The sequence below is a fragment of the Corvus hawaiiensis genome, chromosome 2, assembly GCF_020740725.1.
Source record: "Corvus hawaiiensis isolate bCorHaw1 chromosome 2, bCorHaw1.pri.cur, whole genome shotgun sequence".
In the NCBI taxonomy this organism is placed as follows: domain Eukaryota; kingdom Metazoa; phylum Chordata; class Aves; order Passeriformes; family Corvidae; genus Corvus; species Corvus hawaiiensis.
Genome location: NC_063214.1, coordinates 57,115,361 through 57,133,277, shown reverse-complemented (window position 1 = coordinate 57,133,277; position 17,917 = coordinate 57,115,361). Strand labels below are relative to the sequence as shown.

General features: G+C 40.2%; 1 protein-coding gene across 1 annotated transcript in view; it reads left to right on the top strand.

The window, feature by feature from the left end:
* The window catches only part of FOXO1 (forkhead box O1), a 64,964-nt gene extending 48,975 nt beyond the window's left edge, over positions 1 to 15,989 (top strand). The window contains exons 2-3 of the mRNA XM_048295186.1: positions 9,965 to 11,321; positions 11,712 to 15,989. Of these exons, the coding sequence (XP_048151143.1) occupies positions 9,965 to 11,308 (1,344 nt within the window). The 3' untranslated portion in view covers positions 11,309 to 11,321; positions 11,712 to 15,989. The remainder of the gene's footprint in view (positions 1 to 9,964; positions 11,322 to 11,711) is intronic.
* Positions 15,990 to 17,917: the final 1,928 nt, after the last annotated feature.

Genomic DNA, 17,917 nt, shown 5'->3' with positions numbered 1-17,917 from the left:
TGCCTCTTTGGGATGTACAAAGAGGGATAATTGAAAATATATAATTGCTTCTTGTGAATTTGGAGTATAAAAACAGAACACAAAGAAAAATTAACAAATATTGACTGTATAAAGCAATACCTTTACATATTTTTAGATATGCAGGAGTTTAAAGAGAACTTAAGTATGATCCCATTTAAGCTACTTTTTATTAAAAATATAAGAAAACAATTCTTTTCTGCTACTACTTTGTTAACAGGAAAATTGTATTTTATTTTCTTTTTATGTATGAGACAGATAAGGGTAAATTGGATAGAGGAAACATAAATAGTAAAACAGTGACTGTGTGTACTGGACTGTACTCAGATGCAAAAGAAACTAAGGGAAAGAGAAATGTCCCTTTCTTCTTTCCTCAGTTTCTCTTGTTTACCACATCAACATTAGATATTTACAACACTAGGTGAAATCCATAGGGTGGTTGTTACTTTTAAGCTGACGCTGTCCCCTTACAAATATGAAACATTCAGCATCTTAACCACTAGATGCACTAAATAGTTTCTAAAGATGCCCTAAACAAAAAAAAAAAAATCCACTTAACTCTTGTTTTAGTTTTCTTTTTGTAGTTTTGGGGACTGTGCTAAAATTTTGCTAGTATATCCTTAAACTTGCTATAGTCAAAATAAAGATCAAATGCATATTGAGATGTAGCCTAAGAGATCCTGCAGCTTGTAAATAAAAGGTTTTACCCTTCTTTTCACAAGACTTGCAGTTTCCTCAAGTCAGGGATTTCCTGTGGGGCACAGCTAACCCTGCTGCAAAGGAAGCTTGCTGCTTTCATTGACTCTTTGTTTCTGAAAAACTGGTATTCAGTGACATGCATGACCACAGAATGTGAGTTCTTCAGTCCTTCCTTGCTAAATGGAAAGACTGCCTCTGCTATGCTAATACAAGTGTAATAAGGAGATGTATTTAATTTTTTTTTTTTTATATTCTATGCAAAGGCTCAGTCAACACAACTTTTTATGCTGTTGGATCTGTACATCCCCTTTGGTATGTTGCTTCCCAAGGTAAGAAATACAGACAGCCCTCGAGCTTCTCCAGGCATGGCCAGCCCATGGGCAGCACAGTGGATGGGGCAAGTGTCATGGACTTAGCCCCTGTCTCCAGTACATCCTGCTTTGCTTTACCTGCCTCAGTTTTAACTCATTTTCAACTGTTGTGGGCTGCACATTGCTTGTAAATCCATCAGGTGCTGATGATCATTCCAACCCTTTAAGTTATTGGTGGTTTTGTGGAAGCAAGTAGTCTTAATTCATGAAAATGAAGATCTGTGGCTTCCTAGTAAAGTATCCAGCTGAAACCAAACATATAGGTCTACGTTTGCTTGTGCCTTTACCTAGACAAGTGGCAAAGGTCTGCTTTGGTCATTATGCAGGGATTTTATTCTGTAAAATTTATGTGGCTTCTCAGGCAGGGATCTTTACAATTGTTTCACTTAACCAGTTAAAGCTTTTTCAGTAATCATATCTGGGATTTTTGATTTTGGAAGTTTTCTGGAAGTTTTTTGTGTGGACTCAAAGGCCAATGCAAAAAATCAACCCTATTTTCAGACTACAGTGTGTTTCACCTCTGCAATTTGCACTTAAACACTTGGCCTACTTTTGACCTTATTGCTTCTAATTGGTAAGAATATATTTCCAGTGTTCCTTTTAAGATGATCTGCTGGTCTAATTAGCATTGATGTATTTAGCATGTATGCACATTTGTACCTCTTCATTAGAGCTAACAAATGTCAATAAAAGGCAGCTTAGTTTTAGGAAGAAAAAAAGCTGGGGGGGAAAGCTTTCTATAAAGTGCTGTAGTCTGTGATGAATTGGGTGTACCAGTGGAGAGTGGCAGAGGTGAAGCAGGCGGTCTGTTAAACAGGAAACGAGTGATTAACATTTTTTGTCCTACTGATCGTAATTATTCCCACTGGCTGAAAAAAAAATAAACACCCCTTAGTCTCTCTTTACTATAGCTGCAGAATGAAATTTTGAGCTATTAGTCATTCTGGCATTGTATGGATGAACTGCTACTTTATTACTCCAAATTTTGGGGCTTTTTCAGTTTAATAAACTTTGCCTATAATTGTGATTCATGTTTTCCTTGCAATAACCTGCTCTTGCTCTGCATTTGAGGACAGCTTTTCCTCAGACTTTTATGGCTGTGTGGTGCCTGTGTCCCTGCAGAGTTGCATTCCTGGTCACTGCATTAGAGCCCACAGTGAATAATTGTGAAAGGGCTACCTGCCCGCCACAAATCACAGCAGCTTTCCTCAGGGCTTGCTGCGCTACAGGTGATTCCAGTGCTTTTCATCCCTTTGATGAGCACACCGTAGCAGTGGTACATGGTGCTCACCTTGGCTGCACTGTCATTCATTCGGTCTGGCAGTGGCATAATGCAGGTGTTCCCTCACCTTCAGTGAACAAAATACGTAGGCTTTTGTACGTGCAATATTTTATGGGACTGGTTTGAAAGACTGATTATTTCCCTGACCTCTGCTGTTTTATTAATTGCAACCTTTACCATCTCTTCTGTGATAGCAGCTGGGTCTGCAGTTAGGTTACTCAGATTTTCACGAGTCCTCCTGCTTTGCTGGTTTTGCGTTACTGATGTGATTGCACAGGCTTCTTGTGAAGGCCAGAGGTCTGAGAGTGCTTAAGGAGAGCAGAGAAGAAGCCCTAGTTTTAAGGGCATCCTGACTTTGAAACATTCCTCTTCAGTGAGGCCTCTCTGTTGGCCTCCTGTGTGTCCCTGGTGAACTTGGGAAATGCTTGTTCATCATGAGCTGTATATGTGCATATGCATATATATGTTTCATATTTGTGGAAAACAGAAATGTTTATTTACAAATATGGAACCCTTATATTTGTCAAACACTTGTTTTCCATCTGTTGGAATAGAAAGCTTGCAGCATCAGTTTTGTAAAGCAGTATTAGAATTTGTCTGGATCACCAAAAATAGCTATCCTAGCTATCTCTGAATTTTTTGATCTGATATTTGTTTCTTCCCTTATTTTCTACACTTCACAACTTTTAACATTGTGATAAATGAAGTTGATAAATGAAGCTATCATTTATCCTGATGGCTATTTGCCTTTTTTTTTTTGAAAACATTGTGGTAAAATGGATAGATTTTAGACGAACCTGCTGGCTGTCTTGGTTTCCCAGATGATTTTACCAGAGGGACGAAGATCCATTCAACAAACTTCATTTAAAAGTCTCATGTTTTTCATGTACATTTTTGTCTCTTTGTTTTTCCTAGCCAGTGTCACATAGTTTCTTCGGCTTTGAAATCCTAGCAAATGTCTATATATTTGATGTTGACGGTACATCATGCCTGTATTGTGCTCATAGAAATAAATGTTATTATAAAACACAGTATTGGCACTGATAAAGGTGATAGTTAACCTGGCTGTGGCCCTCTGTGGCCTTGTGGTCTTGCTCTTGGAGGTATAGAAAACCTAAGAGTGGTTAAAAGTTTTGGTTGGGGTCATCATATGTGGAACAGTATCTAGGTGTGTGCAGGATGCAACCTGGAGGGTGGCCAAGCACCTTCAGTGTTCAAAATTTTTTAGCATTTGACAGCTATGAGAAGGAAGCACAGGATAGTATAAATCTGTGAACCTGAATGCAGAATGTACAGGACTTAGATTAATGCCACTGATATAAGGCCACAGGAAGCCCTTCTGTGTTCAAGAGACGTGTATAGCAACCATATAGCAATAACATGCAGTCCATCCTGTTCTTGTACATTCATGCATGGAAAAAGGGATGTATTGCTGAAATCTTGCCACATGGAACAGTTTATGGAAGTGTCTCCTCCGTGTTTGGAGGTGGTGTTTCATGGGTGGTGGTCTGGAGAAGACTCTCACTGTGCCACCCCGTGTAATGGAAAGCACAGAGAAACAGTGCAAAGTCCCTCTAGGAAGAGAGAAGTATTTCTTCACTTTTTCCAGCTGATACTTCTTAACTGTTTAACAGTAAAGGAGAAAAAATGAAGTAAAAAAAAAAAGCACCTCCCCAGGAACAAAGGACCCAAAAAAGCATGACCTGTTTGGGAGGAAATCCTGCCCTTCCACCTTCATGCAGCTGCAGGTGGCAAATTTCCAGCATCTTCTAAATATGACTCTGACGTGAGGCTAAGTGACATGATTTTTGTCCATACTCTTATTGGACAACAGAGAAGGTTTCTGAGCTGTAATAAAAAAATACCACAACTGGGTGGTGAAATTAGCTGTTTCATTAGTGTTTGAGGCCTCTGACACTGCAGCCTGATGTGTGGTTGTGTTAGTGAATATCGTAGTGTCAGGAACCTTTTTGAGAGAGAAATGTGTGCTGTCTGTAGACCAAATGCTTATGACTGTCCAGCACTAGCTCTGAGGCAAATCCAAGCTCCAGGTGCAGCATTCGCATCTGAATTTTTTGTATTTCATAGTTATTAGGTAAGGCAAACAGGATTGCCTTACACCAGACTGTTGTACCAAAGGAAATTCTGGTAGGTCTGGAGTTAACAATGTTTTCTTTCCTCCTCGGCCTCTTGATCTAGCCCATGCAAACTTGGCAGCATGGTTGGAAACCACAGCAAAACGGGTGCAGGCGGTGTAGCTGTTGCAGGCAAACCTGCCTGTTTTGCCAGGCACGATCTAACTTAGCCTTGGATAGATGCCAGATGATGCCACTTGCCCTGGATAGCCCCTGCTGCTGCTGTCCGGCTGTTAATGCTGAACGAGCCGTGAGCAAATGTGCTGGAGAACGTCTTGGCCTCTGCACACTTTCCTAGGAGTGTTAATGACTTCTTTTTAGAGTGGTGCTTGCCACTGAGGCTCCAAGAGGAGGATGATATGAACATCTGGACCTGCTGTAGAGTCCCTATACAAAGACCTGGAGAGACAGGTCGAATGTCTTCTCTAAGAGCATATGGAAATCCTGGGGTCTTCACTTCTCTGCTGCAAAACTTTTGCCTTGGTGTTGTTGCCACAAGGAGATTGTGCTGGTTCAGAATGCTGCTGTTAGCTGTCAGTAACAGGACATGCTACCACAGCTGGCTCATGTGCCAGCCACCACTGATCACAGCAGACATCTCCCAACAGCAGTGATGTTAGCTGTATGACCTTTTCTCCTACCAGTCCTCAACCCTGACTTTCTTTTCCTGAGCATGTTCCTGTTGCAGTGTCCTCCCAACTATGAGATAAAATTAATAAATAAGAAGCTTCCCCTCTTCTGCAAAAGCAATCTTGAGTATTGTATTCCCTCAAAGTTTCTTTCCAGCTTCCAAATCTGTTTCAGATACTGTTTGAAGAGATCTGAGAACTTCAGTCAATGTATTGTGCCTCAATCTGTATTTGCAGTCATTTCAGCTGATGGTAGAACAAGCCGGCAACTTGTGTAGAGCATCCCCTTGGATGAGGTGTAGAAAGCAGTGGACTCCTGGGATGTCTGAATGGAAACTTAGCGGGCAGTCATTAGATTGTAAATTTTAATGGCAGTCCTTGACCTGTGTGTTACGGCAGCATTGTTGCTCCTGTGGCCACCCAGTTTGTTACAACTGTATCTGCTTCCAGAGGCCAACTCCTTCCTACCTTTGTTACTAGTTACTTGTGAATCTCCCTGAGATGCCGTGGCATGCTTTATTGCAATCCTGTCAGCATATGCACCTTGATAGCAAATACACGTGTTTTTGTAAAGTGCATTGACTGTCACATCCATTCCTCACTCTCCCTTTTGGTGGCTGTCATGGCACTGTGGCTGCATAAATGCTGCCTGTGCCCATGGATGTATTAAGGCAGGAGAGACCATGAGTACTTCTAGGTGCTTTTACAAATTTGGGGTCTTGCAGCTCCCCAGACAATCACAGATCCACAGTTAGGTCCTTCTTGGAGAGGTTTGCAGTTGGATTAAAGAGCTCTGCTTCTCTCTGCTTTTGGTGCTCCAGGGGCTGGGTTAGAAGAAAGACAGCCAGTGTCCCTGGTCTCACTTCAGTAAGTACAATTTTGTCAAGTTGAACAGAGCAACTGTGTCTTCAGTTGTTCAGTAAAACACCATTTTACTAAAAAAATAATTAAATACCTCAACTTCAATTGGGATAGGGATATAATTTTTTTCAGCAATTAGTCAAGTTGAACTTAAGTTGTGTGTTTTGCTATTTATATCTTGGGTTTAAATGCAGTATTGGGTATCAGTGGAGCTGTTGGAGATCTTAGAAATACAGCTGAATGATATAAATATGTAGATTCAAAGGAATAATTTTCTTGGCTTCATGAATTTTATTAGCTGGGATGTGCTCTTCACATTGCATGTAGCTGATACTGGTTTTGCATATTTTGAGTCTTAAATCAGAAAGTAGCAACTAGCATATCCACAGTTTGTGGTCTGAATGCCGAAGTAAGTTTACTTATCTCAGAGGCAAAAACTCAATCCCAGGAAGCACTCCGCAGGTGGCAGCAGCCCTGCTGCCATCCTGACCCAGATTTTGATAAAATTCCAGTGCAGTTACGCGCAGTGCGATCTGTCATGAACTGCCACTGCGTGAAGACCTGCCTCAAAATGCAGATGCTTGCTTTTGGAGTCATTCAGGCCAGGTTTTGGGAGGCTTTGCTTCGAAGTCCAGGTGAAACCTGTGGCTGAAGGCATCTCTGCAGCGTGCTGGGGCTGGTGGTGCCGCTGCGTGCCCCAGCCACGGACAGCTGCGCCATTCCTCTGGCTGCCAAGATCCACTGCTGAAACTATACTTTTTTATCAGGTCATGTTTGCATCTGGCAAGGATTTGTAGACACAACATCATTAACAGCAGTGCATATTTTCACAAGATTTACCTCTTCAACACTTTTTCCAAGTTAGTAAATCATAGCTTCTTTAATGTCCTGCTGGCTGCGTGAAAAACAGGAATTTATGTAACAAGCTCTGGGCCGCAAACCTTTTCCTGTTAGGAAAATTTTTTTTCATTGCTGGCAGAGTTAGGAGACAGCTCTGTTACTCAAAGAGCGACCTCAAATGTCCTCGGTACAATAATACCAGATTATAACATTTTTGATGACTAAGGAATAGCAGTGATTCTTAAATATTTAACGCTTGTGTAGCAGAGAAGAGGGAGCTGAGCCTCATCATGGTGTTTTCCCTGACCGATGTTTTGTATGTTTGATATGCCTATTTTGATAGTAAACAGTGATCCTGAGCCAACTGAGTATGTTTACAAAATACAGTAAAAAAACGAACTGGCGCAGGAGGTCTTTTAATCAACAGCCATGCAGAGCAACTTTCTTGCGACATTTCTAGAGCTGGACTTGTGTCAGCCACAGATTCGGCTGTGGCCCTTGAGTGAAAACAACAGGCTGCGCCAGGCTGGCCTCACGAGGCTTCTCAGCCAGCCCCTGGGGCTGTGGGCAAGTCCAAAGATGGATTTCCAGGCTTACCCTCCCTATGTGTTAGCTGCACCTGGTGCAAATAAAATTCCAAGGCCTTCCTTAGCACCCTGTTGATAGATCAAAGATGGTATTTTGATTGTAGGAAATCAAAAGTGAAGAGATACAGTCCTGCTTTACAGTTTCTAGGAGAATGACTTCCTTTTGAAATTGAGTAAGGAAATACTCAAATCACAGAGTCAACACAGAATCATAGAATTCTTTGGGTTGAAAGACACCTTAAAGATCATCTAGTTCCAATCCTTCCTGCTGTGGGCAGGGACGCGTTCCACTAGACCAGGTGGCTCCAAGCCCCATCAAGCTTGGCCTTGAAAACTGCCAGGGATGAGGAATTGTTGATGGTGTTTGTTTAACTGGGATAACTTGTAAAGATGGTTCTTTGGAGGAGAGGTTGGAAAGGCTTCTGAGTTTAGGCTCATGGTTTGACTCATTGCTGTGCTGGTTGCACAGCCAGTGCCTTGAGGCCATGCTCTGCCATCTTCTGGTGTTAGGGAGTGTCTTGTGCCCCTGTTCGGGGTGCAGCTGCCGTTCTGGGGGCATAGTCTCAAGTCAGTAGCTCCTGTAAGGTGTTGCAGGACTGTAACACCTCTTGCTGCCCTCACCTTCTTGAAGGTCTCCTCTTATATCCCAGAGTAGCCATTTGTATTGAGCTCTGCAGGTGGCCAATGCTGCTTTGTCTTTTGGACTTTCCATGGTCCAAAACGTATCATGGCTCTTGCAGGGAATTTGAGCCCGTTGTCTCTGGTTTAAGCCATGAGATGACTGCTTGCGCCTGGCATGCCTACTTACGATCTTTGCTCCTTTTCTTCTGTCTGTCAGATGTATAGGGAATGGGGAAAGACGTGCGTTTTAGAAAGCAGATGTAGAGAAGTGAAGGTGGAGAAGGACATTTTTGAAGCTGCTGCTGTCACAGGCAGCACTCTGGGCTGGGAAATTCAGCAAGAGCAGCCAGAGACCAGAGCAGTGACTGTGTCCATCATCCTCTGTTTTACCTCACAAAGCATGCTCCATGAACTGTACCATCCTCATGGTTTGGTGCTGTAGTGGGTGTTGGGTGTCAGGTTAAAAACTTGAGAGAAGATAGATGGGAGTTAAAAGATAGGAAGACAGGAAATAAAGAAGAATGCTTTTGTAGGTCAGGCTGCCATTTAGTGTTTTGAAATAACTGGTCTGCTGGCATTTGGGTGAAGATCAGCCTTACTCTAGTGCTTTCTAGGAACAACCTTTTAATTTTGGCTCCCCCAGAAGTTTCTTCAGACAAGTTGCTAAAAATTACTGTGAATGGAAGGCAGGTAGTGAATTACTGATTTCTCTGCCACCGAGGTTTAATTTCTGGTTTACACATTTATTTCATGTGTTGTTTTTGTGGTTCCCTCCTCCTTGTTCTGCTTGAATTGGAATCCCAGCATAGACCATGGTACTGTCTCACCCTTCTATTAACATCCATGGCTGCCTGTTGCAGCGCTGTTTGAACATGTGGCCTTTTGTTAGCAATTGTGTCAAGATACAGGAAAACTTTTCTGTTGATACAATGTTTTTTACATGTGCTCAGCAGAAAATTATATGAAGAAAAATAGGTTTATCTACAGCTTGGTAATGCAAAGATTAGTCTCTTATTAACAGGTCAGCCTGTGGTCTTCCATTTTAAATTTTTTTTTATTCTTTGTCTGTATTTAAGAACAAAACATGAAACATTACTCATGGCTGAGGAATTAAAAAAAAAAGCTCCAGTACCTCTGATCAGTCTTGGCACAAGGAATCTGGTGCCCTCAGGTACCTGAAGAGTCAATTTTGCATATTAAAATGTTGATTTTGAAAGAGAAAGAAAGATGATTTTAAGACCGAGGGTTTCATTACAATTTTGTCTATGCTGTTTACATTCCTTTGTCTTCCATGATTTCTTAGGCAATTTTTGTGTTTATTTATAAAAATTAGAACTTAATCCTCAACTGGTTTTCTGTATGTATTTTCTCATATAACACAAGTGATATAAACCTCACTAATGCTCAGTGGCAATAGTGACAGTTTGTGAGTCGCATGTCTGTAGGGTTTTGGGATGTGCAGGATGAGAATCCTTTGAAGACCATAGAACAGCATCTACCATTCCTGAACTTTGCATAAAATAATAATAAAAAAAATCCGTAAATACAGTCAGGTTCACTCATTAGAGTGAAACTGATAATGAGGTCTTCAGGCATCTTCTTGATCTTCTGACTTATTTTGTCTCCTTTATGTGGAATTTTTATTTCAGAACAGTCTGCAGTTTTATTTAACTTTTTATAATGTCAGATGTGATCGAGGCAGGTGACAGACAAATTGGCCTGGCGACTCTTTTCAAGCTTGTTTTAGCCAGTTCAGGGCAGCGAGCTGATAAAAGATGTTTCCAGGCTGGCATGTTCTCTTATTTAATGATTACCTCTGTGTTTTCTAACAAAATGAGAGTATGCTTACAGAAACAGGTATTAGGTATGCCATAAAAGATGCATGTCTTCTCCATTTCTTACATGCTATTCTGTTTTTCAGAACTCAATCCGTCACAACCTGTCTCTGCACAGCAAGTTCATCAGAGTGCAGAACGAGGGAACGGGGAAGAGTTCCTGGTGGATGCTCAATCCTGAAGGGGGGAAGAGTGGCAAATCTCCTAGGAGGCGAGCAGCATCCATGGATAACAATAGCAAGTTTGCCAAAAGCAGAGGCAGAGCTGCCAAGAAAAAAGCAGCCCTTCAGTCTGGTCAAGAGGGAAGTGGTGACAGCCCGGGATCACAGTTCTCAAAGTGGCCTGCAAGTCCCAGCTCTCACAGTAATGATGACTTTGATAACTGGAGTACATTTCGACCTAGAACAAGCTCTAATGCTAGCACAATTAGTGGAAGACTTTCTCCTATTTTGCCAGAGCAAGATGATCTTGGAGATGGGGATGTGCACTCCATGGTATACCCATCATCAGCCACCAAAATGACTTCTACTCTACCCAGCCTTTCAGAGATGAGTAATTCTGAGAACATGGAAAATCTTTTGGATAATCTCAATCTCTTGTCACCTAATACATCAATGACTGTGTCAACCCAGTCTTCATCTGCCACCCTGATGCAGCAAACACCAGGTTACTCATTTGCATCCTCGACCACAAGTATAGGTTCACCAAATCCTGACTACAGGAAATTCACTTATGCTCAAGCTAGCATGAACTCTTTGTCCCAGATTCCTATGCAGACTCTCCAAGACAGTAAATCAAGCTATGGATCGATGAGCCAATATAACTGTCCTGCGGGACTTCTGAAGGAGTTACTGACTTCTGATTCTCCGCCACACAACGATATCTTGGCATCAGTGGACACTGGTGTTTCCCAGGCTGGCGGCAGGGCGCTGGGCCAAAGTGTGCTGATGGTCGCCAACTCGGTGATGCCGAATTACGGCAGCCAGCCACCCCACAACAAAATGATGAACCCTAATGCCCGCCCTCACCAGGGACATAACCAGCCAGCACCTGCAGTCAATGGCCGTGCCTTGTCACACACAGTGAACACCATGTCACACACATCAGGGCTAAATCGCCTGTCAACAGTGAAGACTTCGCTACAAGTGCCTATGAGTCACCCAATGCAGATGAATGCCATGAATCCGTACGCCCCTGTTAACAGTTGCAATGGCTACGGGAGGGTGGGCATTGTTTCCCTCCACCAGGAGAAGCTTCCCAGTGACTTAGATGACATGTTAATTGAACGGTTGGACTGTGACATGGAGTCGATTATCCGTAATGACCTTATGGATGGAGAAACATTAGATTTTAACTTTGACAGTGTATTGCCTAACCAAAGTTTTCAGCACAGCGTAAAGACAACCACACACAGTTGGGTGTCAGGCTAGGATGTAGTAGGAGGTAAGCTGTGCTTTTTATAATAAATCTGCAAAACAACTAAAGGGAAAAGAAAGAAATGTCAAGATGCTTAAAATCTGGGAGTTATTCTGTGTTGGCATGTGAACTCCCTCAGTAACAGTCAGTCACTTTCCAGTCCTTTGTTAGTTTGAGAATCAGGTTTGCACTGGTGCATTAGGACTGTCAAGTATCGGCTTCTCTTACTTCATGTGGAGCACTAATGTTTTGTCATTGATGTTTTAAACAAAAAACTTGATGGTTACTAGCCAGTAATGAATACATTTTTTTCCCCATTTAAGGTATCTTAAAGCTAGCTTGAGCATATTTTAATAGATTTATTCATCTGTTGTGAATGTTAATTTGTTCTTTTTGTTGTTTTTTCTTTCTTCCTAGGCTATGGTTAAATTCTCCAGACTTGTCTGACAGCAGGAGCTGAGAAAAGCAGTACAAAGATGTCCTTCACCTTTCTTTTTCATTTTCTTGACAAAGCTGTGCACATGCACTAACTTTTTTTGGGGTCTTTTTTTTTTTTTTTTTTTTTCTTTTCTTTTTTCTTCCTTTTGTCAGAGTTGGCAGCAGAGAGTATTTTCCTGTACAGGATGTTTGCCCAAGGTTTGCAGGTTATGTGCTGCTGTAGATAAGAACTGTGCCATTGGAAATTTCATTACTCTGAAGTGCCAAATTCACTACACCATATAATCACAGCAAAGACTCTTACTTACATCATGTTGTGCTTTCAGTTTTGTACAGTATGATCTCTAGAAGAAGAATTGTTTTTTAAGACTATCTGTTTTGGTCCAAGAAAAGTTTATAAACTTTTGTAAGAATACTGTGATGATCTCATGCCCTAAGTTTAACCTTTGTTGATGTTACCTGTGTTTTGATGAATTGAGATAACTGTGGACTTGCCTTGCAGCAGTATGAACTGCATTATTTTACTCAAAATTGCCACACATTTCATATGAGAATAGAATAGCCTGTTAAATATGATCCTACGAAACTCACTGACTATTCAAAGCAAACAGTAGGTTAAATGCCATTTGATAAGTTACCTGTATTCGTGTAAATTTATGCAAGAATATATCTGGATTTCATTGTCAAATTAATCACTTTGTTGTTGGGCTTAAGATAATTTTTGGAATACTTTCCAAGCTATTTTTCTTATAATTAAAATCTACTTTTGTTACATAGGCAACTTTAAAAAAGAATAAATCTGAGATCTGGCAGCATTCATAACCTCCTCATTTTGTACAGTATTTTAACTGGATTAAGTACATGTTTTTATAAATTTCCCTAGCACTTGGAAGTGCTAATAAAGGAAAAGCTTAATAAGGATCTTGAATACAAAACATTTCTGTCCCTTTTTTTGTTGTGTGATGTATAAATATAGACAACTTTATGTTTAGAAATATTTAATCAATTTTATATATGCATTTTTAGAAATGTCATCTGCTTCTATTATCATTTTAACTTTGACTACCACGAAGTGTTAAGTATTCATTGTTAAGATGCTTGTACAATGCTTCACATTTATATTTATTTCATGGAGGTCTCATAATGTTTGTGCACTCAGGAGCAGGACCTTTTGCGGAAAATTTGTAATTGTAGTAAAATTAATGATAAAATTGTCATTTGTCTTAATTAGCACTAGTTTTAGGGTTCATCAGTGTTTCTGTTGTAAAGCAGTAGATTCGAAGAGGCAAAAATGCTACTTTTGAGTGGGAGACTAAAACTTTGACCTTATTGCAGGACAAAATATTACTTTTTTTTTCCAAAAGAAAGATAAAGTAAGTGGTGAAGTTATACAAATGCATGAGGTTTAGGGTAGGGGAGAGCATTAATAACAGAGATCTTGTTTCTGTGGAAAAACCTGCTCTTTTTGGAGTAGGCATACTGACAGCAACCTGAGCATTTTCAGGAGTGGCTCTTGGAATAAATGATTTCTGATTTTTTTGTAATTGCATGATGCAGTTTTCATGGATGTGTGAATAACAGGCCTCACCTGTCTTTTCACTGGTTGCTACACAACATTTGTGTTACAGAAATTCTTGGAGCTTTTTTATGCACTGACAGAATTAACAGCTTTTTTGCTAGAGCTGGCTGTTGTGAGGAAGGGGGGGAAACAAATATTTTTACACTGATTTTTCTTTTGTCTAAACAGCTCACAACTGCAAAATGTCTTAATTGAAACTCATCTTCCCTGTAGTGATGGCGTGTGGTGGAGAAGGAAACGGGATTTGCCAAGTAAATGAAGTTTAGTAACAAGCCATATATTTAATGATCCTGTTATGACTTTCCTAAGGCTCTGCAATGTATTTATTGATGTGCTAGCATTTAGCTCCCTGTTGGGCTTAAATCACTACTAATTACTGCTGGTCCTACTTTTTTAGATATGCTATTGTGGTTGTCAGGCAGTTCCAGAGGCGGATGTGATGCAGGATCTTCCCCAGCATGAAATTGGTCTTTGAACTTGTTCTGAGCAAAATCAAATGTTCTTAAGTGCCAAAGCCTCAATGGAGCCACCTGCTTTTACAGGCAAATATATCTAGTAGCATCTTCACCATCAAATACATAGTTTCTGAAACGTGATAGTAAATCCTGGCAGTGGAGCAAGTGGAGGGCTCATATAGGGGTTTCTGAAGATCATTCTGTCTGCTGCATGTGCAAAAATGTTTGCTCCCAAGTAGGCACTGATACACATAGGCCAAAGTAGTCATAAAATCCACCTCTGCATGCAAAGAAAGCAGTAATCAATGTTACACTCGATGGGGATGCAGCTGAACATGCTATATTTAACAATATACCTCCTGTTTATTATTTACTGCTACTGTATAACTTCCTGTAAACAGATATTTTATTCATTTCCTTTTATAACTATGAATAACATAAATGTAGCCTTTCCTTAATTACTACAGTCTGTAAAAAGCCCTTTTAATTATTATGAGAAAACGGTTGTAAGTAATCAGAGATTTGGGCTGCATGGTCAATTTGGCATTTTTTAGGGTTTGGGGTTTTTTTTAGTTTTGAGGTTTTTTGGGGTTTTTTTCAGTTGTTTGGGGTTTTTTTTGTGTTCGGGGTTTTTTTGTGGTGCCATTCTAATGTTTTGCAATTTTAATTCTGGAATACTGTGAATTGGTGAAGGAGCATGTTGTCTGCCTTGAAAACAAGCATTATGTGACCTCTAGTTATAAATCCTTTTTCAGTAAAAGTACCAAGTTTTTGGAGTAACTTAGTTTGTCAGAATTGTTGTAAATGATTGGTTTGTGAATTGTGCAGATGAACTTACCTATGCAGCCTTGTTTTTGACTTTTCTCTGGTTTGTACTGTTATTAAAAGTTTATTGTATTATAGAGCTGTTCAGATATTTTAAATATAAAGATGTATTGTTTCCATAATATAGCTATATGATATATGTTTAGGTAGTAGATGCATTAATTGGAAAGCTCTGCTTTGATAAACTGACAGTTTGCCTACACTTATAAGCAAAAATGATATTGCTTATTATTGGCTTAAGTCAACAGAGCATCCCTGAGAAGTTAAAATTGGACCAATTATAAAACAGTATAAAATTTGCACTTGTTAAACCACTGGATGTATGTTAGTATTTTTTTATTTTTTTACTGATTTGAAATTCCTATTTTCATTATGAAATTGCTAGGATTCTTAATTTATGACTGATTTTAAATAAGGTATTCTCATTATTATTATTATTATTATTGTTATTATTTTGGTAATCGTAATGTAAGATGCAGCATGGTTTATGCAAGCAAAAAAAGCAAATTATTCGACATGAAAACTGGCCTCTTTTTTGAAGGTGTTCCACAAACCAGCAATATCTGAGAGATTGGCATGTACATACTGCTAGTTCTATTTGCGAGTGGTGTGACAGCTCTTCAACGCTTCACTGCTCTGACTTAGTCACATTGCAAAATTAAAATTCATACGTGGATATTTTCAGAAAAAGTGCCTGATGTACTTCTACAGACACATGAGAACAATCCCTGACAGTTTGTTGTATAAAGCCATAAATGTATATAAATTATGTTAAAAAGGTTTTGTGTCCTTTCTTGTATACAGAGAATGAGATTTGTACCAGGATTCTACTTGTGATTAGTAATCCTTCTACTGAGATGTTGTTGTAATCACTTTCCTCACCGTGTAACCTTTTTAATGGTGATGATCCCGTTTGGACAATCCTGATGGCATTAGCAATTTTATACAGAAAAATACCTCATGGTACCAAGTCTTGCCTGGCGAGATGATAAGATATTAATGAGCAAACACTAACTGCAGAATAGTTAACAAATTTTCGATTACTTGGTATAAAGGAATTTTTCTCTCTTGACATTGCTTCTGGATTTGGAACTGTAGCAGGTACAGGAACCTAATAGGGCTGTGTTACCAGTGTTTAATCACAACCTAGTGTGCTAAAAGTAACTTGTTTACAAGTCTTTGAGACTAAACGCAAGAAGAATCCGTGCCTGACTCCCAGGGCTCACGAGACATCTTTGTGTAGAGATGTGTTGTTACTGGAAGCTGCATGAAGCAGCATCAGACCATGTTGCCAGTGCTTCAACAAGCGTAGTTCAGAGAAAATGACAAAAAGTCATGAAATCATTTCAGAATGGGTATTTGTAAGTATAAGCTCTTAATAAAATTGCTATGACATGAGATGGTAATTAGTGTATCAGAATGTTATGTAATACATTATTAAAGAATAATAAAAAAAAAGGGGGATGTTAACATCCATCAAACCGCAGGAAAGAATTAGACTTTTAGTCCAAATTACTTGTTAGAACCTAGTGCTATTAAATGTGGGAGAGAGTGGGTCCAAGCCCTCTTGGCCCTCTTTCCCCTGTTTTTTGCCTCTGCCCCTCCTGAAGTCTGTACCTTTTCTCAGAGTAACTTTTTTCCTTGCTGAACATTTGCCAGCCTGCCTGGTACTGCTCCTTTTGCAGCCATGCTTTAGGCTGTGGCAACGGGAGCGCTGCTGATGTGAGCAGGGAGAGCAGGAATGTCTAATTTTTTTTTTTTTTAATTTTTTTAAAAATTTAGATTGTGTTTCAAAACAGAGCTGGAAGAAAGGATGGGAGGCTGCCAAAGCAGACAGCCAATAACACCCACGCCACAGTTGTCTTATGAGGCCCAGATCCCTGCTTGCCTGCAGGTGGGGAGGGAGAGGGGTGGCAGAGAGCAGGCTCTAAATGAATTGCTGGCAAAAAAAATCCAGTTTGATCTTAAAGTGAGCAGAGGTAGACGTAAAGAACATGAAAGAACTAATTGCATGTAAAAATAGAAATATTTAAAGATAGCTAAAATATAATTTCTGCTTGTACTTTGCAGTTCCATCTTTATTTTAGGTTTGCCCTTTTTTCTTCAGTGTACGTTTTGGAAGGGTTTTTTGCATGTCAGGGGAAGCTGAGGGTGTCTTTCCTGACATTTTCAAAAGCCTGACTTCTGGAATGAGAGGGTTGTAAGATCCAAAGATACTCTATTTGGGTGTTCATGATGCTGTTTTTTGGAAAGGATGCACATCTACTTGGTACATGACTAGTTACTGCTGTCAGGAGAGATAGTCAAAGCTTGTCTCTTGGGAAGGGACTGGCTAGCAATTTATGCCAATCTGGCAACAAGGGATTTGAATCTGCTGATCAAGAAGGAAAACCTCAAAGCATCTTTGTGCTCTGAGTCAGTTGTACATCATTGTAATAAACATGTTTTTGTGCAGAAGCATCAACTACTATGTCACCTCAGTTGATAATCCAGTTAAAGCTACAAATGACATTAGGTCTTGCAGCCATTTACTGTGCAGCTGGTGTGCAAAGATGGGATCTGTGAAGATCCTTGGAAGGAATAACTTGCAGTGATCAGTGCCTGTGGTCATGCCCACTGCTGCAATTGCACGCAAATCCCTGTTCATTACCTGATTATGTTTTGCTTGGGGTAATGTTCTGGCATGTGCCAAAATGACAGCTAGAATGAGGAGGCAGGGACAGCGCCCCATCTTATTTTATGTTCTTCTACTTGCTGTTGGACCCTGGGGCATGCAGAAATTTTGCATGTATTTTTTGCAAGTAAACTTCTTGTGGGGGTGTTTATTACTGAGATGATGGGAAAAGGGATGAGGGCTTTGTGCAGTACAACTGGAGGAGCATTGCAGGAAGCTACTGGTGGGTATAATAGGGCTGTGGAGGGAAGAATCAGACAATGAGCTCTTTCATAACTTGGAACATTTTGCATCCTTCCTGTCTGCTCATCTGCAGTTGCTCATACCATCCTTAAATGAAGAGGCTTTTCCAAGCAAGATGAGTTGAGTGTTGGTCTCTTCTCCTAAGTAACAAGAAAAAAAGAGGAAATGGCTTTATGTTGCCCCAGGAGAGATTTAGTTTGGATATTAGGAAAAATTTCTTCACAAAAAGGTTGTCAAGCATTGGAACAGGCTGTCCAGGGAAGTGGTTGAGTCACTATCCCTGGAGGTATGTAAAAGCCGTGTAGATGAGTTACTTAGGGACGTGGTTTAGTGGTCGACTTGGCAGTGCTGAGTTAATGGTTGGGCTTGATGATCTTAAAGCTCTCTTCCAACCTAAATGATTCTATGG